Source organism: Notolepis coatsorum (genome assembly GCF_963971535.1).
Source record: "Notolepis coatsorum genome assembly, chromosome: 10".
Taxonomy (NCBI): domain Eukaryota; kingdom Metazoa; phylum Chordata; class Actinopteri; order Aulopiformes; family Paralepididae; genus Notolepis; species Notolepis coatsorum.
In genome coordinates, this window is record NC_140174.1 from 20,287,416 (window position 1) to 20,311,305 (window position 23,890).

The window sequence follows — 23,890 nt, forward strand, 5'->3', positions numbered from 1 at the left end:
CCCCTATTAGAGGTTTCCCGGGAGGGCGACGGACCCGACCGTGCGAAGAGGCACTCAAGCAACTCAACGCACAGGGTTAGCAGACCGTGGCTTGACCCCACGACTACACACACGCACAACCCGCATGCCACCCGGGAACGAACGGAGGGAACAACCTCGTTACTGCCCCCAGAATCACGGGGTCAAGGGCAAACCCAACCCCGTGGCAAGGCCGTAGCAGCGGAGCGCGAAGGAAGACCCAGACCCACCAAAGGGACTGGACCCCCTGGAACGGGGGCCCGGAGAAGTCCATGATGCCAGCATCAAGATCCCACCAGGTGGGCACTTAGTGACCCCGCCCCCCACATCGCCAGCGTATTCGGACAAAGGCCCCTCAGCCGAGCGGGCCCTGTCCCCCCAATAGCACACCGCCTGGCACACTGACCCTGCAGAACAGGCAGTCAGCATGGCCGTAAGCACACAAAAAAGGTTAACCAACGGAAGCAGGCAGCGCACCGGGGAAAAAAACCAGGCAACAGGCTGTTAACCCGAGCCTGGAGACTGCGGACGAGACAGGCGCCAGAGGGGACAGCTGAACACAGCCGCCCCGGCGGAAGGGGCGCATGCTGGCGTTGTTGCATGACCAAGCCTCCATTTAAAAACCCCCACCCAGAGGGGTGGAGGCAGAGAAGGCTGACACGATTGGCAGACGTCATGAACGTGCAGGGGCACCCTCAACCGGTTAACCCGGGAGTTGACACTGCCCCAACACACCAGAGAACCAACCACCTAGGCGTTACCCTATGCAGTGGCTAGTCCCATAACCCCCCAGGAAAAAACTCCAAAACACACCTGCGGCACTGCCGCAGTAACCGTGTTCCAGTTTCCAACAGAATACAATGTACCCAACAAGGGTTCCATAGCACTTAACCCTGCGACACCCGGACCGACCTAGCATTTTTGAAAAAAAGCCCAAGTCCCTCAGGGTACCAGAACAGCAGATCTGCATCCCCGGCGGACAACGGGTTTAACTGATCCGGACCAGCGTGACCAGAACAAGTCCCGTGCCCTAACCACGCCGACATGCCAACTCCAGGAGAAGGGGCAGATATGCGTGTTGATCCTAAACATAAAAAGAAGGCGCCACTCAGACGTTCGGTGCGAACCGCGCCCGGCGGCCCACCCCCAGTGCGTGAGACCCTTCTACATATGTTCAGATCCATTCCGTTATCATCCCCTGATATGAACGAGAACCCGTCGACAACCACACAGGTCGTCGGAAGAGGAAAACCCCTATCCCAATTGCTTTATTTTATATATTTTAATTGCTGTTTTAACCCCAAGCAACCAAGGCGCGCCAGTCAGTTACCAAATGTCCAGCAGAACATCCTGAGCTAGCACTATGTGTGCGTTGGGCATATCCACATCAATAATAGGCTATTTAGACCATCTTATTGAATCCCCAAGACGCCCAGGGGAACGACAAGAGGGGCGGGATGCAACCAACTCCATGAATGAAAACTTTATCCAACAGATTGCAGAATGGGTACAACACAGTACGGCTCAATACACACAATTGTTAAGGAGATGCAGACCTGAGAAAGACGTTAGTCTTGTTTCCATCAGGGTCCCCCATTTCCAATTCATATAGATTCATCCAACTCTTTATAATAATAAAGAAGAAGCATCACCCGTATGAACCCAACTGCACAGCTGGGAGTAAAAAACCCGTTCACATGTTTTTACATCCAGTCACTCCTTTTAGTCAGAGAGTAAAGACCGGACCCTCCCAGAAACCTTCCCACATGAGTCGTAGTCATGAAAAAGACATGTCAACTGTGAGTCAAGTTTACACATAAATCGAGCGTAGCAGACCCGTAAGCCCTACGCTCTAACTCGACACCTTAACACTCTTTAACTCACGGAAGGCGTCGCCATAGCAACATCGCTATGACGGGGGAAACCCTGCACACGGCTCCTGTTTGTAATAGGAGTCGGCAGGACAACCCTTCCCCCCCCCCCCCCCCCCCCCTCCCTGCCAAGACGTTCTAACGGCTCGGCCCTGACTGGCACAGCAGAATGAGATAAAAACTCCTAAACCAACCAAGTGGGAAGGAGGGGTTTATTCGACACCCCCTCACAAAAAACCCTTCTTTCCCTACACACAATAACAACTGTAGCATTTTGAAAACCTCCGGTAGACTGCTAATGTATAGCCCGCTACCCACAAAATGTGAACAGGATTTACAACAAAACAAGTCGCATGCGTGTGAATCCTACACCCGTTGACTATGTCGTACATAGCAAAAACGCTGACCGAGAGTAACGGCTAGGCCGTGGAACGTGTGTGTACGAGTATTACTGCAACTAACACAACAGCGTTGTGGGACACATATACTTTGTTTAAGCAATGGAATACCACCAGTTTCTACCTGCATGTGGAGCGTCAGGCTAATAGAATCTCCTACGACTGAGTGTATGCTTGCAGACCTTGCTTAATCTCGTAACACAACATGACTCATCTCTCAACGTAATAGTGCAGATTCATATTTACGCAACCCCATCATATGATTTGTTGAAGAAACACAGTTTGTTTGGCCAAAAACATAGTCCCCCTTATATCGGGGAACTTTTTATTGTATCTGGCACAAAAACACAATCATAAGGGGCCGGGGAGGGTGTAGAGGAGAGGGGACACAGAGGGAAAAAGTCACTCTCAGCGGCGTCTGCCACCTAGCGCCGCTCGAGTCTTGCCACCCCGAGGAGCCCCGGAGGGACGGTAGGTAACTGTCTGCTGGTCTCGACGTTCCCTACCGTCTCCTCCGGTCGTGGATGGGCCGGCGGTAGCAGAAGCGCCGTCTCTTCTCCTGGCCTTCTTGGAGGGGCCAGCAGCGGCGGTAGAGGCAGTGGTAGGGACGACGGAGGCAGCTCGACGTCGTGGAAGCCTTCTGACTCCACCGGCAAGGACTGGAGGCGGAAAATGGGGTTGAAGAATGGATCTCTCCTCTGCCATCTCTCTGCACGTTGAGGTCATCAACCGCAGGGCCTTCCCGAACAGACCAGCATCGGAGAGGGTGGCCGTCAGAAGAGGGGCTCTCTTCTTCTCTGGCACACGGGCCTGCTCCAGCCAAAGGTGGCGCTGGCTCAGGGTGGCCAGGGCGCGCACTTTCCCCGAGGCTATGGCCAGCACCTGGGTAAGGTGCAGGACAGCTCCTGCCGCCTGGGTGATCTGATCGCATTTTACCTCGGTCAGATCCATGCCGCCCGTCATAATCCCAGATACAAATCTAGCTAGGTGGGCGATGTTAGAAGCCGCAGCCAGCGATTGTGTACCAGCGATAAATTACTGGTCACCCCAATATGCCAATCGCCTAGCCGATCTTCCATGGAGAACCGGCTTGCATAATGGTTCCCACACCACATCCGGACAGAGGAGAGCGGCCATCGGACTATCAAGCCGAGGCACGCCCTCCCTCATACCTTTGACCAACCCCGACACCCGCGTAACTGGTACGTAGGTGGGGGTAAGTCCCATGATGTGAGACACCGCCTGACCCTGACGAACATAGGCCCCCATTGAAGGGAAAAATGGGTAGACAACATCCACCCCTCTCACCGGGCGACGCTGCCAGAGATGACCTATGAGATCGTCAGGGACAGGAGCAGGCAATGGCAGCGGCAGCGGCACGCCGTTTGCTACCGCCATGAGCTCGGGAAACAAAGCCCGCAGTTCCCCCTGCTGACCTTCCTCCACCGAACCCGCATCCCTCACATGCAGCAGGCTGCGACTGGTTAAGGAGCCACAGTCTGATGTGGCTGATAGTAGGGCATCCTGCTGATGAGGCCAAGGTGGTTCCTCGACATCTTCAAACAAGGCGTCCCAAGGAGCCATTTCTCCCCCCTCCGGTGTTTCCTGGATAGGAGGGATACTCTCCTCCACAGGACCTTCAAACAAGAACAAACCCAGGCCGTTCGCGCCTGCATGCCACCATCTTGCGACGTGAACGGGCAGACGCGAAAAGTTTGCGTCGCAAATCCTCCGGACCCAAACCAACCGCCCGTTCACCAACGGACGATTCCCTGGAACCAGAGGAACCAGAGTCGAGATCAGGCCATCGCCGGAGCGACGCCACCGACTCCTCGGCTCCTCGGCGAGGCAAACTACCCATCGGCTGTCTCCTGGGCTGGGTCGGCAACCACGAAAGTGGCAGCAGCCCAGCACCAAAACGCACGACGGAGGCGGGAATGGAGAACCGCAGGTGAAGAGTAGGTCTACTCTCCGAAGAAGACATTATGACTTAGCTTTTTCCTTATAACAGATATGAGAGAAGAAAAAACTAAGCACAATGTAAACTCGTCACAACTCTTTTCAACTAACAACACGTCAAGTGGGGTACTACCGAGGCACTTCCTTGTGGTGAAAGCGAGAAGGAGGAGAGCAGGTGACCACACACCTGCTTATGAAGGTAAGCTAACGAGGGGTGTGGTCAGACGAATACTGGTATTAAAGGTACATTTGTGGAATTTATTCAGTGCGCGTGCACGTACGCGAGGGAGTGCATGAGTGATGCCGAGCGGATCCCCTAATGATACAGAACCCTTTCACTACCACACTACAGAAGGTTAACCTTTCACTACCACACTACAGAAGGTTAACCTTTCACTACCACACTACAGAAGGTAAACCTTTCACTACCACACTACAGAAGGTTAACCTTTCACTACCACACTACAGAAGGTTAACCTTTCACTACCACACTACCGACGGTTAACCTTTCACTACCACACTACAGACGGTTAACCTTTCACTACCACACTACAGAAGGTTAACCTTTCACTACCACACTACCGACGGTTAACCTTTCACTACCACACTACAGACGGTTAACCTTTCACTACCACACTACAGAAGGTTAACCTTTCACTACCACACTACCGACGGTTAACCTTTCACTACCACACTACAGACGGTTAACCTTTCACTACCACACTACAGAAGGTTAACCCTTTCACACTACAGACGGTTAACCTTTCACTACCACACTACAGAAGGTTAACCCTTTCACTACCACACTACAGAAGGTTAAACTTTCACTACCCCACTACCGACGGTTAACCTTTCACTACCACACTACAGACGGTTAACCTTTCACTACCACACTAGAAGGTTAACCCTTTCACACTACAGACGGTTAACCTTTCACTACCACACTACAGCAGGTTAACCCTTTCACTACCACACTACAGAAGGTTAACCTTTCACTACCACACTACAGACGGTTAACCTTTCACTACCACACTACATAAGGTTAACCCTTTCACTACCACACTACAGAAGGTTGACCATTTCACTACCACACTACAGAAAGTTAACCTTTCCAATTGGCCCCTCTCCAATTGTGCGTTCGGCTGAACGGGCCACTCTCTGTAGTCTGCTATGGTCTTGTGCGGTGCTATTCCCAAACCAGGAGGTGATATTGCCAGTCTTCACAACACTGTCAATGTGTGTGGTCCATGTCAAGTCCTCGGACATGTGGACTCTGAGGTACTTAAAACTGTTCACTCTCTCAACTGGTGCCCCATCGATGCTGAGGGGGCTGTAGTCCCTGACCCCCGACCTCCTGAAGTCCACAATCATCTCTTTTGTTTTGCTGACGTTCAGGGAGAGGCAGTTCTCCTGACACCACTGCGACAGATTCTTTACCTCTTCCAGGTAGGCCCTCTCGTCGTTGGCAGAGATCAGGCCCACCACTACTGTGTCGTCAGAAAATTTGATGATTGTGTTGTTGTTCCACTGTGCCACACAGTCGTGTGTGTACAGCGAGTAGAGGAGGGGACTCAGAACACAGCCCTGGGGGGCCCCTATGTTGAGCGCGATGGATGAGGAGGTGCAGTTGCCTGCTCTCACCACCTGGGGTCTACCCGTCAGGAAGTCCAAGACCCACTGGCAGAGGTCATAGTTCAAGGCCAGGTTGCGTGAACACTTAAGGTAATGCACTTGTGCTTCCGCATTGCTCTGATTGGCCCACTGACCCTACGTGACGCTACGCTCGTTTTCGCCCGCACGCCCGTAACGCAAGCGAGCCTTGTAATGTTAAGCGACCTACTCGCGGAAATGTAATGTTAATCGGCGGAATGTACATATCAAAACAACTACCAGATTCACTCTACCAGATTCACTCATAAACGTTATGCGTTTTATTCATAACGTTATATGCTGTTATTTCGTGTTTTATTCATAACGTTATGGGTTTGAATCACTGTACATTGAGGGGGGTTGAATCACTGTTTACCCCACTACATTCGTCACTCAGTTTTAACATCGACGGTTAGCTCAACTCGTTCGTCAGCTTGCTGTGGAGCCTATGGTCAGTTGGTGACAAGTTTGAATCACTTCAATTATTTTTCTGCAACATATCCACTCTTGAACAATGAAAAACTCCTTTTTCTTCTATTTACAAATAAGAGCAGCTCTGAAGGCTCGCGGAGATGAACGTTATTTCGATTGATATGAATAGCTAGTTACGTTTATATAGAGAGATGATAAATTAATTAAACGTACAAAAAAAAAAAAAAAAAATTGAAGTGATTCAAACTTGTCACCAACTGACCATAGGCTCCACAGCAAGCTGACGAACGAGTTGAGCTAACCGTCGATGTTAAAACTGAGTGACGAATGTATAATTTACACTTGTGCCAATTGCCTACTTGTTATTAAGCTAGGTATTGTGCGAGCGTTGCTAATTAACCTGCGTGTTTTAACATGCGTGGTTATTATGTAGGGGGGATTACGAATGCATAATGCTGCGGCAACCTATTAATATTACCTATGCGACACATTGACACATTAAAGATGGCGGCTTTGTGTTTTTCTGGAGAGCCTGCAACGAGTGACGCGTCTACGCTCGGTGCGTAGAGCTGCTGCGATTCACGAAGGGAGAGCGCTGGCCAATCAGAGCAATGCGGAAGCACAAGTGCGTTACCTTAAGTGTTCACGCGGTCAGGGCCCTGTACTATGTTACTATCCTCATACTACTACCTACTATGTTCTATGTTACTATCCTCATACTACTACCTACTATGTTCTATGTTACTATCCTCATACTACTACCTACTATGTTCTATGTTACTATCCTCATACTACTACCTACTATGTACTATGTTACTATCCTCATACTACTACCTACTATGTACTATGTTACTATCCCCATACTACTACCTACTATGTTCTATGTTACTATCCTTATACTACTACCTACTATGCTGATATGTCTATACTACTATCTACTATACATAGTATACTGCTATACATATACTACTACCTACCATGCTAATTATGTCTATATAACTACTATGCACTCAAGTTCAGCACTGATGAACAATACCACTGACCTTTAGCTGCCATTAGGGCTGCAACGATTAGTCGACATAATCGACGACGTCGATCATAAAAAATCGTCGACGAGGAATTGTTGCGTCGATGCGTCGCATAAAAACAATCAGACACGCAAAATGTTCATTTGTAACTGCAATGCACTACAGGAACTGCTAGATGGTCCTGGATCCTGCCCTCATCCGGGATTTCCATCAGGCCAACCCTGGCAAGCCTGGAGGGTCACCAGGAGGCGCCCGTAGAGAGGGGGGTCCTGTCATAATCACGGCGAGAGCCTTCCTCACCCCTCCTCCTTCCACACCATCACGGCGGAAGCCTTCCTCACCCCTCATCCTTCCACACCCTTATATGGGCAGCATCCGACCCCAGGATTCCCACGCTGCCAGAGGGACATCAATTAACGCGGCTGTGAGGGATTCCCTCGTCAATGAACTCCTACTTCAGCCCACGGATCCTGCTCTACCCGCGTCGCAGTGTTAACCTAACCACCTAGGACCACCGCTCCCGAGCTACACCGTCTCCAGAGACACCACCCGCCTGGACGCTCCTGTGCTGCACGAGGAGTGCACCTGCTTGTGTCCATTTGCACATTCCTGTACTATCATACCTGTCTGCCTGGTGCCTACATTAAAACCAACCTAAAACGCTCCATTCTCTCTCTCCTGTGTTCTGCTATTGGGCTCCGCCACTGCTGCCCTAACACTGGCGCATTAAGCGATGGCGCAGAATAAGTTAATAACACTTTAACCTATTGGTAAACAAACGTATTGTTGAAAATATGCACTATGACTGCTGTTTTGACAGGATTAGGGTCTTTACTCTTGGCTACATTTGAAAAAAAGACGCAACTTTTATTCATACAGTCTGTAGACATGGATTTATGATGTGATGTCCTCTGCGGTCCACCGACGGACCGCTCGGGCTAAAGAGTAAAAAGTCTGGGTGCATTTTGTCATCATTTCTTGATGAACGTCATAAATCCATGTCCTGGACAAGCCAATCAAACCTCCTCCTGGACAAGTCAATCAAAACTCCTCCTGGACAAGCCCACGTTGGTACTTAAAGGAACACGCCGACATTATGGGAAATATGCTTCTCCATACTGTCTTCTGCAGAGTCAAACAAGATGATACCAGAGAGGAAACTGGAATCTATCTTCTTGTCTCTCTCTGGAGAAGAGTTACATGAGGTCGTCCGTTACCCAGAATCCCTGTTTCTCTGATCCCACCGAATCTCTGCATGACGCGGATGGCTTCCTCTATTCCCGCCTTGGTCTGCAGCTTACTGCTGCGGGGGTCAGGGGGGGGCAGGTACCCATACCTGCTCAGCCAATCCTGAGGGGGAGAGGGAGGGCAGAGGAGGTATTCTGTTAGCTACCATTCATGCTTTAACCCGTTAACCGTCTGTAGTGTGGTGGTGAAATGGTTAACATTCTGTAGTGTGGTGGTGAAAGGGTTAACCTTCTGTAGTGTGGTAGTGTAAAGCATTACATCACGCGTAGGAGTGGGTTATGAGAATTAGACCATGCCTAGGGGTGGTAGTTAGGCCAGAGGCACAGCCGAGGGTCGTTAGACCCCCCTAGCCATGGTCTAATTATCATAACCCACGACTGCGCGTGGTGTAATGGCTTTTATACAATGACCGATGTCATCCAACCTTATTGCTATACAATAAACACACATTAATTGAAGATTTATTGACAAAACCCAACATTCGCGCGATATTTATTTTGTTCCACAATGACTCATGACCCACCAATTACATAATCCAACATTAAACTAACACATTCGCCGTGATAGAATCGTTTTTGATTTAGTCTTTATGACCCTATCAACATATCCATTCGTAACGTTTACTGTCCGCCATCTTGCTTTCATTTCTAAAAACTCGCACGGCGGATTGATAGTAATTCAGTTGTGGGCGGGTCCTGGGACCAAGAGCGTTGGTTATAACAAATACCCACGTGTAACTTGACTGTTTCAGCCAATCAGAATAGAGAAATTTGCATGCCATTGTATAAAATGGGTTAACCGTCTGTAGTGTGGTAGTGAAAGGGTTAACCTTCTGTAGTGTAGTGGTGAAAGGTTAACCTTCTGTAGTGTGGTAGTGAAATGGTTAACATTCTGTAGTGTGGTAGTGAAAGTGTTAACCTTCTGTAGTGTGGTAGTGAAAGGTTAACCTTCTGTAGTGTGGTAGTAAAGGGTTAAAATTCTGTAGTGTGGTAGTGAAAGGGTTAACCGTCTGTAGTGTGGTAGTGAAATGGTTAACCTTCTGTAGTGTGGTAGTGAAAGGGTTAACCGTCTGTAGTGTGGTAGTGAAAGGTTAACCTTCTTTAGTGTGGTAGTGAAAGGTTAACCTTCTGTAGTGTGGTAGTGAAAGGTTAACAGTCTGTAGTGTGGTAGAGAAAGGTTAACCTTCTGTAGTGTGGTAGTGAAAGGTTAACCTTCTGTAGTGTGGTAGTGAAAGGTTAACCTTCTGTAGTGTGGTAGTGAAAGTCTTAACCTTCTGTAGTGTGGTAGTGAAAGGGTTAAAAATACTGGACCAACATTTCAATCTGTCTCTACTGGAAGTCTATCTCTACTGCTACTGGAAGTCTGTCCTTGCCCTCTAAGTGGTTATAGTTCTGTACAGGGCCCGAAATTAGAGCCTGTCACCCGCTAATGGCGACCAGATTTTAGGTTTGGCGAGTGACACCGAGAGGTCTGTCCGCCATGTGGCGGGTAACACAATAGCCATGTAAAATAATTAAAACTGCTGTGTGTTTTGGTCTTACGACAGGCCTAATTTGTGGCTTGTTTACAGACGTCACATCTACTACTCTTCTGTCCTGACTGCCCGTGGCGCCTGCTTGCACCGTAGGGAGCTAACGTTAGCTTAATAACGTTAAATGGGTTACAAATATGTGGAACTATGGAAGGAGTAAGCCGACCGCTAAAAAGAAAACCCACTGCAGCAGCGAGAACGGGACCACCTAACAATAGAACGTTTCGCAGACCTTTTCCTCTCATTTCATTATAGACAGACCACCGCGGACCTTCAATGACATGAGGTTATATTGACGGGGCTTGACAACAGAGGTTCAAAGATAACTTCATTTATTGGCTATTTGTTTCTTTATATCGCTTCATGCATCGGGCATCAAAGTTCCGTGTGTTGACAATAAATCCTAGTGTGTGTGACATCATCAACTACGGCAACTCAGACGCAAACCCAAAACAAAACCCGGGGGGGGGGGTTGGCTCTCTCGCGCTCTCTCTCTCGCTCTCTCTACGTTCAATATGATTTATAGCCAAACGTTACACTATACTAACTTGATAGTTAATATAAACATTTAATTTCATTATCTGAAATATTCTAAAATCATTAAGTCTGCTATAAGCCATTACCCATTGTGTGTGGTTATTATTTTCTCACAGTAGTGTATATATATATATATGTATGTGTTTGGCAAGTATGTGACACAAACATTTGGGTTTTTTTTGCCGGTAAGAAATATTCCCATATTATGCTTGGTGGGTAGATTTTTCCCATCTACCCGCCACTGGCCGGTGAGTCAAAAAGTTAATTTCTGGCCCTGGTTCTGTATATAGTCCTCGCTTGCCAAGAGGTCTGACGTTGCTGTGTGTGAGGGGTCATGTACGGGGAACTGGAGCGCTTCCTGTAGTGGTTTGTCACGTGTGACGTATCAGCCATCAGCTATCAATGCTGTTTTTCCCCTCAATGGAGTCCTGTATTTACATTTACATTTAGTCATGTAGCTGAGCGCTTTCATCCAAAGCGAGTTACAAGTTCTGTACGACAAGTCATCAGGAAGGTTCTGTACAACAAGTCAGCAGGAAGGTTCTGTACAACAAGTCAGCAGGAGGGTTCTGTACAACAATTCAGCAGGAAGGTTCTGTACAACAAGTCAGCAGGAAGGTTCTGTACAACAAGTCAGCAGGAAGGTTCTGTACAAGAAGTCAGCAGGAAGGTTCTGTACAACAAGTCAGCAGGAACTTCCAGGAAGGTTCTGTACAACAAGTCAGCAGGAAGGTTCTATACGACAAGTCAACAGGAAGGTTCTGTACAACAAGTCAGCAGGAAGGTTCTGTACAACAAGTCAGCAGGAAGGTTCTATACGACAAGTCAGCAGGAAGGTTCTGTACAACAAGTCAGCAGGAAGGTTCTGTACAACAAGTCAGCAGGAAGGTTCTGTATGACAAGTCAGCAGGAAGGTTCTGTACAACAAGTCAGCAGGAAGGTTCTGTACAACAAGTCAGCAGGAAGGTTCTGTACAACAAGTCAGCAGGAAGGTTCTGTATGACAAGTCAGCAGGAAGGTTCTGTACAACAAGTCAGCAGGAAGGTTCTGTATGACAAGTCAGCAGGAAGGTTCTGTACAACAAGTCAGCAGGAAGGTTCTGTACAACAAGTCAGCAGGAAGGTTCTGTACAACAAGTCAGCAGGAAGGTTCTGTACAACAAGTCAGCAGGAAGGTTCTGTATGACAAGTCAGCATGAAGGTTCTGTACAAGTCAGCAGGAAGGTTCTGTATGACAAGTCAGCATGAAAGGTACAACTCTATCAGCTGAGTAACAATGTTCATCAAAGTGCTGAAACTTGGGTGCTGCAGTGTTGAGTGCATAGTAGTAGAGACATATTAGCATAGTAGGTAGTAATATAGACACGGAAGATTAATTAGTGGAAGAGTGCATGATAGTAGAGGACAGGGGCGACAGTGGCTCAGGAGGTAGAGCAGTCGTCTGGCAATCCGGAGGTTCCCGGTTCGATTCCCGCTCCTCCTGGGCAGCGTGTCGTTGTGTCCTTGAGCAAGACACTTAACCCCTAATTGCTCCCGATGAGCAGGTTGGCACCTTGCATGGTTGCTTCCGCCGTCGGTGTGTGAATGGGTAATATGTAAGTAACTAATTGTAAAGCGCTTTGGATAAAAGCGCTATATAAAAAAGCAGCCATTTACCATTTACCATTTACCAGTAAGAAGGTTTGTATTTAGACCAAAGAGGCTGGATACAGGAAGAGGGAAGACCGACCAAAGAGGCTGGATACAGGAAGAGAAGACAGACCAAAGAGGCTGGATACAGGAAGAGAGAAGACAGACCAAAGAGGCTGGACACAGGAAGAGAAGACAGACCAAAGAGGCTGGATACAGGAAGAGAGAAGACAGACCAAAGAGGCTGGACACAGGAAGAGGGAAGACAGACCAAAGAGGCTGGATACAGGAAGAGAGAAGACAGACCAAAGAGGCTGGATACAGGAAGAGAGGACAGACCAAAGAGGCTGGATACAGGAAGAGAAGACAGACCAAATAGGCTGGATACAGGGAGAGAAGACAGACCAAAGAGGCTGGATACAGGAAGAGAAGACAGACCAAAGAGGCTGGATACAGGTAGAGAGAAGACAGACCAAAGAGGCTGGATACAGGAAGAGGGAAGACAGACCAAAGAGGCTGGATACAGGAAGAGAAGACAGACCAAAGAGGCTGGATACAGGAAGAGAGAAGACAGACCAAAGAGGCTGGATACAGGAAGAGAAGACAGACCAAAGAGGCTGGGTACAGGAAGAGAAGACAGACCAAAGAGGCTGGATACAGGAAGAGAAGACAGACCAAAGAGGCTGGATACAGGAAGAGAGAAGACAGACCAAATAGGCTGGATACAGGGAGAGAAGACAGACCAAAGAGGCTGGATACAGGAAGAGAAGACAGACCAAAGAGGCTGGATACAGGAAGAGAGAAGACAGACCAAAGAGGCTGGATACAGGTAGAGAAGACAGACCAAAGAGGCTGGATACAGGAAGAGAGACGACAGACCAAAGAGGCTGGATACAGGAAGAGAAGACAGACCAAAGAGGCTGGATACAGGAAGAGAAGACAAACCAAAGAGGCTGGATACAGGAAGAGAAGACAGACCAAAGAGGCTGGATACAGGAAGAGAAGACAAACCAAAGAGGCTGGATACAGGAAGAGAAGACAGACCAAAGAGGGTGGATACAGGTAGAGAAGACAGACCAAAGAGGCTGGATACAGGAAGAGAAGACAGACCAAAGAGGCTGGATACAGGAAGAGAGAAGACAGACCAAAGAGGCTGGATACAGGTAGAGAGAAGACAGACCAAAGAGGCTGGATACAGGTAGAGAGAAGACAGACCAAAGAGGCTGGATACAGGAAGAGAGAAGACAGACCAAAGAGGCTGGATACAGGAAGAGAGAAGACAGACCAAAGAGGCTGGATACAGGAAGAGAGAAGACAGACCAAAGAGGCTGGATACAGGTAGAGAGAAGACAGACCAAATATGCTGGATACAGGAAGAGGGAAGACAGGTGGGAAATGTAATGGAAGGCGACGTCCTCAGCTCACGTCATTCACGTCTTTAGCTAAACTAGTTTACCCTTATTGTTTGCAACTCATCAAAAAATGTGAAACACATCATCAGTTTGCACCTAAAATATAACAGAAATCCCTGTTAAAAAATATCCACTGGATGACATTTCATGTTTAAAATGTCAACATGTTTCCAAGACCCTAAACATGGTAAAGCTGTTGCTCAATCAAATAAGCCTCCTCTACTTTTAAGCAATTGTACGTCTCACTCCTTTCATCTGGTAGAGTCCCAGGGCTGCTTTAGAGCTGATGATGGAAGTAGCGAAAGAGTTCCACATCTCGGGTCCTTCCTGTGTCATTGATTGTTCCACCCGTATAGATTCATCATTGGGAAAATCAGCTATTGTAACAATTCTGCCGCATTGAAATTGAAAAGCTTTCCATTTTGCACAAAACAAGTTCCATTCTATCACTAACATTATTGTTTAAGCATTTTTGGTTGAAATACAATTTCGGCGATTTTTTTTTATGATTAATTGCGAATATTTTCATGTTGAGCTATAAATTGTGGATGAATACGCACAGAAAGGTACACCATGCAAATGTCCATGCTTTATTTGTTTTAAACGAGACGATTTAGAAATGGGCAATGGGGAAATACATTGCGTTGGACAGAGGGTGGAACACGAAAAAACGAAAATGACGTAACCACTACTACACCTCGCTATTACTCACCATGTGAAGAAATTACTGCTATTAGGTTTAAGTTTATTTGGATCCCCATTAGCTGTTACAAATGGCAACAGCTACTCTTCCTGGGGTCCACACAAAACGATAAATACAAACAAACAACATAATTAAAAATAAAACCAACAATAAACATACAAAACAATATACATAACATAATAAAACATAACCCCCCCCCCCACCTCATTACATTAGCATTATACCAAAATATTATAAAATGACTAGTAAAATAATTAAATGTTATATATCAAGCATTGTGCCAAAGACCATGTGAAGAAATGACTGCTAAGATGACAATTATACAAAGCTCCACCTCTGAGCTCTGTTCCTGAGTGTGTCAGGGTTGGGGCCGTATCCCCTTTTGGGGGCCGCCAGGGGTAGGGCAGTCCACAAACAAAAGGGACTTGGCTTGGACAGAAAGTTGACTTCCTGGTGACGTAAGCTCCTCACCACTCACCACTACCACCACTACCACCACTGGGTCACACACAAGGGTCACCAGTTAATACAGACACCAGAAAACACTGGTTAGGGTTAACCCTTACTCTCCGTGTGGTCCTCTCTGTTGCTGGTATCTGCCGACAACCAACATTCAGGTCTCTTTCCTGGACCCTGCGCATTTTTTAATACAAGCATGCAAATGGTAAATGGTCCATTTATATATCACTTTTATCCAAAGCGCTTTACTTTATTTTCACCCAACCTGCTTATCGGGAGCAGTTAGGAGTTAAGTGTGTGAATGAATGAATGAAAACTTTATTTAACAGATTGCAGAATGGGTACAATACAGTATGGATCAATACACACAATTGTTAAGGGGATGCAGACCTGAGAAAGACGTTTGTCTTGTTTCCATCAGGGTCCCCCATTTTCAATTCATATAGACATTTATGACATACACAACATACATGACATTTATGGCATAGGGACATATAGGTATTTAGTACTGATACATTTGTGACATAAACGGTATTCAAATATACAGTACTATAGTACTACAGTATCTCCAACGAGCACTGCCAGAAGCCGATCACCTCCGCCTGTGTCTTCCCCCAGCGAAGCGGACAAGATGCTGGCGCAGGCACTCATCGCCACCCTGGCAGCCTCCACCGAACACGATCGACTTCAAGCGCAACAGACGAGCGAGCGCGAACAAGCTGCAGACCAACGAGAGCGCCTTCACGCGCAACTCCAAGCGCAAGCCCTCCGTGAACGCGAACATTCTGCAACCGAGCGAGAGCGCTTCCAGGCGCAACAAAGGAGTGAAGACGACCGCATAAGGCTGGAGACCAGACGCCTTCAGACGGAAGAGAACATTGAAAGAAGCCGCACCGATGCACAGCACGCCGCCGCCAACGCACAGCGCGACGCCGCAAATGCACAGCTCCACGCCGCCCATGCCAGCGCCAATGCACAGCGCGACGCCGCCAATGCACAGCGCGACGCCGCCCATGCCAGCGCCAATGCACAGCGCGACGCCGCCAATGCCCACCGCGAAGCAGAGCGCGACGCCGCCCATGCCCAGCGCGAAGCAGAGCGCGACCGGCAGCAGGCGAAGATGGTAGAACAATTGATGGCCATGGCGACACCCCCCCGCTCCGCACGGAGCTCCCGGAGATCGTCACTACAAGGGTCTAGGACACATTCCCCTACCCGACCAAGCGACCCGGGACCCCGCCAACAGGAGGATCCTGTCCACGGCTCCGAACCCCCTCCCCGGCCGGTCCATACGAGACCCAGCAACCGGGAAGAACCGGACCACGCCGAGAGACTGAACAGAAGACTCCAGGACCTGGCGGAGGAGGAGGAGGAGGAAGAGGAGGAATGTCAAGCCGACCAGCAGCAACGTACTCTGGACCAGGAGGCCCAGTACAGCCCCGACCAGCAGCAACATACTCTGGACCAGGAGGCCCAGTACAGCCCCGACCAGCAGCAACGTACTCTGAGGCACTGCGCTACAAACCCCCGACTCAACTCACGGGTGAGTTTGACGCACCGTCAGCACCGAGGAACAGCACCTGGGTACCCGACCTTCGGTACCCACCAAGTACCAGCCCAAGACGACACGCACAGGGAGACTCGCCCAGGAGGCCTCTCCCCCAACGCTCACCGATGTGCCAGCCATCCATGGCATCGTACCTTGGCACACGTTCCCGGACTTCACACACGAGAACAGAGCACAGTACACAGAGCTACGAATGTGCTTAGAGACAATGATGTCCGATGTACCGGATGAAACGTACAAGTATGCTATCCTACTCAAGCACCTGAAGGTGCCCAGAGCGCACAATATAGCGCTGGCATATTCCAACTCTACTACCCCATACACCGCGGCTCTAGTAGCCCTCGACCAACGTTATGGACGCATATGGGACTACGTGATACAGGAGATAAGAGACATTGACCGTCTCCCCCCAGCCAGAGACAACAAAGCATTGGATGACCTCTCTATCAAGGTACAGTCCCTGGTAGGGATGCTGGGGTCCCAAAAGGAAAAAGGGATACACGAACTGTACGCTAACTCTAATGTAGAGAGAATATTAGAGAAGCTCCCTCCCGCCCGACAAGAGCGTTTTCGGCGGCAGAGAGACCACCGCGACCCCAACGGCCCAGAGGCATCCCTCCTAGACCTGTCTGAGTTCCTCGCCAGGGAGGTCAGCAGCTTACGACTGGACACGTTCGTATGGAGTGGACCAAGCCCAAGACCAGGACCTCGGGATTAAATGATAACCGCCGGTCGGTGACCGTTATGCACCAAGCCGAATCAGTACCGCAGCACAAGAACCACGACACCCCCTCGACGAAAGAGGAGTGGAAGATTGAATGCCAGTACTGTGAAGGGGAACATCGGCTGTATCAATGCGAAGATTTCAAGAAGCTGACCACGGATGAGGTGAGTCAGTGGATCAAGGACCACCGCCGCTGCTTCCGCTGCGCGCGCAGCCACATGGCAGCTGCGTGCCGCTTGAAGAAGAAGTGCGGCAGGTGCGGCGGCACCCACTTGGAGGTCCTGCATGACATCAACAAGCGTCCGACAGGACAACAAAGTGGGCCCGTCGCGGTAATGTACCATGTCGAGGCGGTGGCACCAGTACCGAAGATCCACCAGACCGCTCCCTACTGTTCCGACTGCTACAGCAGACACTGGGAGTCACGGTGCTACTCGGACGACCGCGAGTCGGCACCACCCCAGACGATCCAAAGCACAGGAGTGCTCCACATTGACCAGCATAGCGGGACCCCCCGAGTGCTCATCAAAGTGGTCAGAGTGCTCCTGAGCTACGAGGACAAGGTCCTGGACACTTACGCCGTCCTGGACGATGGGTCTGAAAAGACTCTCCTCCTCGCTTCCGCAGCAGCCCAGTTGGGCCTGCGGGGTGCCAAAGGTACCATGACAATACGCACCATCAGAAGGGACCAGAAGACCATAAAAGGTGAGAAGGTCTCCTTCAAGATAGCAGCGGTGGACCAGCCCGAGAAGCAGTATAGTATTACCAACGTCTTCACCAGCCACGACATAGGCCTATCACAGTACACCTACCCCATCCCACAGCTGATGGCCAAGTATGTGCACCTACGTCAACTACCTATACCGCTTATCGACGGCGCCACACCGACCCTGCTCATCGGCTCCGACCACGCGGACCTCATTCTCCCAATTGAGGCGGCCCACATCGGACCCAAAGGATGCCCAGTCACGGTTCAGACCCGACTGGGATGGACGCTCCAGGGCCCCCTCTACGGACTTGACAGTCAACCCACGTCGACACGCTGCCTACACACAAAGGCGAGCGACACCGGCCACTCCCTCATACAGCCCGTTGAGAGGCTATTGACATTAAGCGAGAGGCCTGTGAGAGAACCGTGGGCACAAGAGGGAGTTCGGAACTCCACCCCCCTCAGCTGCGCTCCAGACGTAGCTGACCTCGAACCTAGCACCCCGAGCGACTCCTTGACGGAGCGGCCGGCACCGGCCCCTCCTCAGACGGGGTACAGAGCAAACAAGAGAAACAGACGGAGGAGGAGGAGGCACAGCCAAGCACAGATCAAAGCAGTCTCAGGCCCGCTTCCTCCTAAGCCCCCCTTCATCCCGTCCAGTCGTCATGATTATCGACCAGTCACTACCCCGAGCTATGTGGCCGGCCGGCCGCGTAAGCAAAGTGATCACTGGTGCCGACGGAAAGGTCAGAGCGGCAGAAGTGCTCGTCCAAGGGCGGACATACAACCGACCCGTGGCGAGGCTGATAGAGTTGCCAAGGCTCCCCGACTCGCTTAATGACGACCATGACCCACTGACTTTGTGAACTGCCCTACCCTCACAACGGACATTGAGTAGTGGACAGTGCGGTTAATCTGTCTCTGCTTATCTAATTAGGTGGGACTAATTAGGAGGCGGCTGTTACGAAGGATCAGATTAAACCGAATATATATATTTATTGATTGATATATATTGCATAATATTTGTATATCGTCTGATATCCCTTGTGTATTCTTTGTACATATACACGAAATATCCCTTTAACCTAGTACAGACCATAATATCTCGTTCTCCTATTGGACAGCGGTCTCTTAGGCGCCATTGCCATACCCCCAGAGTCTAGTTCAAAGTCACCGCTAAGACATGTCTGTACATGCCCGGCTTTGCCCAGGAATACGAGACAGAAATAAGGTTGGCACTAGATTGTTCACCGTACGTATAAATACGTCGCAGGTGGATACAGCAGTAGTCTTGTCTTATCCTAATACGTTCGTTCAACGTATCGTTCGCTCCTTACTAGTAAAGCCTTCATCACGAGTCAACGACCAAGTGAAGTGAGCAACCGTGCATCTAAATAGAGCACTTATAACCGCGTGCGAATAGGATAGTAAAGTGTCGGAGCTTAGTGGAATAACGTCAAGTTCGACCTAGTTAATGTGAAGTACCGCGCACCGGAGAATCTACACCGGTGAATGCAGAGCCCTTTCCAGCTGGATTATTGCTTTGGTCCTGTGGATGTTGGAGCGGAGGAGAATCGTCTACCCACTACTGTGTGTGATTTACCCGTGAGGAATATCACTCGAGCCCGTCTCTTGGAGAGGCTGGCCGGCTTTCACCTATGCTGCACGCATAATTGGATTACAGCTGCTGCTTTCGTCTGCTGATCAAAGGAGTAATGTACCGCCTCCCATAGCAGGAGCTTATTGAGTCCCGTTGATCCAGACTTTGCATTCGAACATTTCCTCCCCCTGCTGGCCTACAACCGGAGGGACCCTACCAGTATCTCCCGCTGCCTTCCTAGAGTACCATAGATATAATTCCTAAGATTCAGGTTGTATTATTATCTCCTGCGTAATATGAGAATGGACATACGTTATTGATTTGCCTACGCACATTCCTTTGCCTTATAAGCGCATCCAAAGTAAAGTATATTATATACTATCATTGCTGCTAATAAATATTCTTAAACCCAGTTTTGTGTGGAACCGTATCATTGTGGAGGTGTTCTCATCATATACCTGTGTACTGTATGGCCAGTAGTAATGTACATAAGACGGTAGTGGTTTAATGATACCATACTTATTAATACAGTCAGGGAATTGTACCCCTCAGTTACAAGTACTGTTACCCCTAGATCCTGACAGAGTATATACATATGATGGGGAGGGGACTGTACATTAGGAGGGGGTGGGTGGGTGGGAGAGAAATATACATACGGCGGGGAGGGAATATATACATGCGGTGGGGAGGAGACTGTCTATTAGGAGGTGGTGGGGGTTTTGGGCATTTACGGTGGCCAGTTTCGAATTGCAGCCTCCCGTAGGTGTCTTGCTCAAGGATACTTCGAGAGGAGTGGGAATCTAACCAGGAACCTTCCGACTGCTCTATCTCCTGAGCCAGCCACTGTCACGTATAGTGATCACTGATCAGTGCATTGAGTGAAATTATTTCGGTCCAATAGGCAAAGCAAGAGGCTTTGCTAGCAGTCATATAACTAGGGTTATGTAAATAACCACTGTGTTTACACCTGCGACTTGCTGCCCTGTTTAACCCGGTGTGGTGTCACAGGTCAGGACCTGATACTCACTACCACCTGTACGGTAGCTGTACCACTGGACATATTGATACTACAGCTCTGTACTTCTGTACTGTACATACCACTATTACTCAGTAGATGTATATATTTTATACATCGGTCTGTACATTGTATATTACTACTGTACTTTACTGTTACATTTGCACTCTGATTGGATGCCAAACTTCTTTTTGTTGTACTCTACCAATCGAATTGGTCGTGGCTCATTTTCTATGAAGAACATATAATAAGAACACATTTTTTTCATTGAGTGCACATACTGTGTTGTTGTCGTGCGAGGTGTAAATTGTACAGCGCTTTGGATAAAAGCTGCTAAATAAATGCATCATTTACATAGTGGTGTTCTGCTCCTGCACTGGACGCAAAGTGTGGAAATTGTAGGTGAAAACAAGTAAACATGGTATAAATTAAACAAAACGATTCTTAACTGTCTGCCTCCACCTTGTTTCATTCATATTTATTCAATTCATGTTTGGATTATATGGATTATTTGTTCTTTTCTTTTTAGCAGACATCACATTTGAATACCTTTTTGTTGTTAAATGTGAACTAGCAGAGGCAAATAGCATGATTCATTGAACATTTAGATGACGTTAACATCTGTTAGTATTTTTACATAAATCTTTATGGCTTTATTATATATTTTTGTCCGGACCCGCGCTGATTAACAAAAACGCGAAAAAGCGTTAAACTGTTAGAACACTAATCTATCTGTGCATGTTCTGTCTGTGGTGATAAAATCGAGCTCTTTGTATGAAGCGACTGTTATGAGCCCATTATATTTCAAATATCTCGGGGGATAAAACCACTTACCATGCCTCTGGTGTACTGGCCAGCCGTCGGAGAGGAGGAGGTCTGTCCCGGTAAGATAACGACCAGAGTCACCGTCCATAATAAAAGCACAAACTCCATCCAGTCAAAGTGTTGATCTTCTGACTAAATCACGTTTCTCATCAGAGGAATCAGTCCGTATGTTTCCTTCTTCTGGGACCCCCAGGGACTAGGCAGGGCTTATCGATCAGAGGATGATGAGCGCGCTCTCTCTCTCTCTCTCTCTCTCTCTCTCTCTCTCTCTCTCTCTCTCTCTCTCTCTCTCTCTCTCTCTCTCTCTCTCTCTCTCTATCTCTCTCTCTCTCTCTCTCTCTCTCTTTCTCTCACTCTCTCTACCTCTTAGCTCTCTCTCTCTCCCTCTCTCTCTCTCTCTCTCACACACTCTCTCTACCTCTTAGCTCTCTCTCCTCTCCCTCTCTCTCTCTACTTACCTAGTATGGTTTTGTCAATATTCCAATGTACAGTTTTGCTTGTTTGTACAGTGTCCCCCCCCCCCCCCAACCACCTCCAATGTAAATTACCTAGTATGGTTGTCAATATCCCAATGTACAGTTTTGCTTGTACAGTTGTACAGTGTTTGAATCCCTCACCTGGTTTTCACCAGGATTCATGTCTGGAGTTCTTGTTGTAAAACGTTTGCTTTGAAAAGGACCTGTTTCCCTCAAGTTTCTTTAGTTGTCATAGTAAAATACCGAATATTTTCCCATGAAATGCTTTTTTCTGTATGAGCTCCTGAGGGTGTGCTATAGATAAAATAGATAAAAAGTATAAAATAGACAAAGTCAAGAGTATGTAAACAAAAAGTGTTCAGTCAATATACACATATACAATATACAATACAGAATAAAAAAAGAGTAACAGTGAGGTACAATGCAGCAATGGGATCAGCTACAACTTAGGGTGGTGCAATGAGGTATGAGTTGTAGTGCAAATCTCTTTGTTAATAAATATAAAGTGTGTTAAAGTGTTTAACGTGAGTAGACACTAGACCTGACATGCTTAAGGCCTCGCTCCTCGAGGAATAGCGCAAAAGAGGATGAACAAAACTGGGGCCCTTAATTGTCACTGACCAGGGTAGTAGGATTCCCTTCTCTGGAAAATACAATAGTGAGAAACGAAATCACGTTATCTGTGGTCACCTGAGACGTAAATGCCACCTCCGGCCACTTTGAAAAGTAATCGACCATTGTTATAGCAAAATGACAGTCGTGTGTAGTGTACCTCTTTCGAATGGGCCCATAATGTCTATGGCAACCTTTTGGAAGGGCGCGTCTGGCATCTCAACCGGCTGCAGCGGAGCAGGGCAGGTCCTGGCAGTTTTATCACTGTTCTGGCAAGCAACACATGACTTTATGATATTACTCACTTCATTGTCCATTGACGGCCACCAGTACAACTCACATAGCCGTTGCTTGGTGCGGACAATCCCCTGGTGGCTCTCGTGAGCCAAATGGATCAGCCTGGGGCGCAGGGAGCAGGGCACAACCAAGCGACTTCCCCGCATGCGTTCTCCACTGAAAGTTCATCTTGAATGGGGAAGTAGGCTGCAAGCCCAGGTGTAACGGCCTTCCTAGCTCTAGGCCAACGGCGCGCAATCTGTGCACATAGAGCCGTTAACTCTGGGCACGCCTCACACGCAGCACTCAACTCAGACAGCGGCAGCGCACCTAATGCAGGTGACAACTCTGCGATTATCTCAGGCTCTGGCTCCATCTCATCTCCCATTGTTACAGGTAGCCTCGACAAGCAGTCCGCTATGAAGTTAATCTTCCCCGGGCGGTATTTCATGTCGTACTGGTAGTTGAGCAGTCGAGAGGACCAACGGGCTATCCTCATGCCCGCTCTGTTCATTCCTCTTGTGGCGAGGAGAGTTGTCAGCGCTTGGTGGTCGTGACCAGGGTAAACCGCCGACCCCACAGGTACGTCCTCCATCTCTCAACCGCCCAGACACAAGCTAAGGCTTCCTTTTCGACTGTGGAATACTTTCTCTCAGCCGGCGAGAGAGTGCGGGAAGAAAACGCGGCAGGGCGCTCCGCATTGTCAGGTTGCAGCTGTGTCAATACTGCCCCAAGTCCATAGTCAGACGCATCAGTGGACACAAATGTAGGCAGAGCAGGATAAAAAAAATGCCAGAGCTTGGCTACTCGCCAGGGTCGTCTTCAGAGTGGTGAAGCTCTTCTCAGCAGCTTCAGTCCATGTGAATACAGCATCCGGCCCAGTCCACAGGAGCTCACCGAGAGGCTCAACGATGGCGGCATAGTTAGGAATGAACTTACTAAACCAACCACCCAGGCCTAGGAGAGAGCGCAGGGCAGCCATATCCCTGTTGCTCAGGGCAGAAACAGAGTCCGGGTCCGGCCGGAGGCCGTCTTTGGAGATCACGTGCCTAGGAACGGGAGGCTGGGCTGGCTGAAGACACACTTCTGCATGTTCAACTGGAGGCGGACGTCGTTCAGGCGGTGTATGACACCTTGCAGGTTGGCATCATGTTCCGCCTTGTCCTTGCCATAAACCACTATGTCGTCCAAGTAGTTCTGGCAGCCTGGTTG

At 48.7% G+C, this 23,890-nt stretch overlaps 1 protein-coding gene across 1 annotated transcript in view; it reads right to left on the minus strand.

The window, feature by feature from the left end:
- mmp25b (matrix metallopeptidase 25b) overlaps nucleotides 1-21,422 on the minus strand; it is a gene marked incomplete at both ends in the record, with an annotated part of 38,409 nt that extends 16,987 nt beyond the window's left edge. The window contains 2 exons of the mRNA XM_084322945.1: nucleotides 8,574-8,706; nucleotides 21,324-21,422. Of these exons, the coding sequence (XP_084179071.1) occupies nucleotides 8,574-8,706; nucleotides 21,324-21,422 (232 nt within the window). The remainder of the gene's footprint in view (nucleotides 1-8,573; nucleotides 8,707-21,323) is intronic.
- Nucleotides 21,423-23,890: the final 2,468 nt, after the last annotated feature.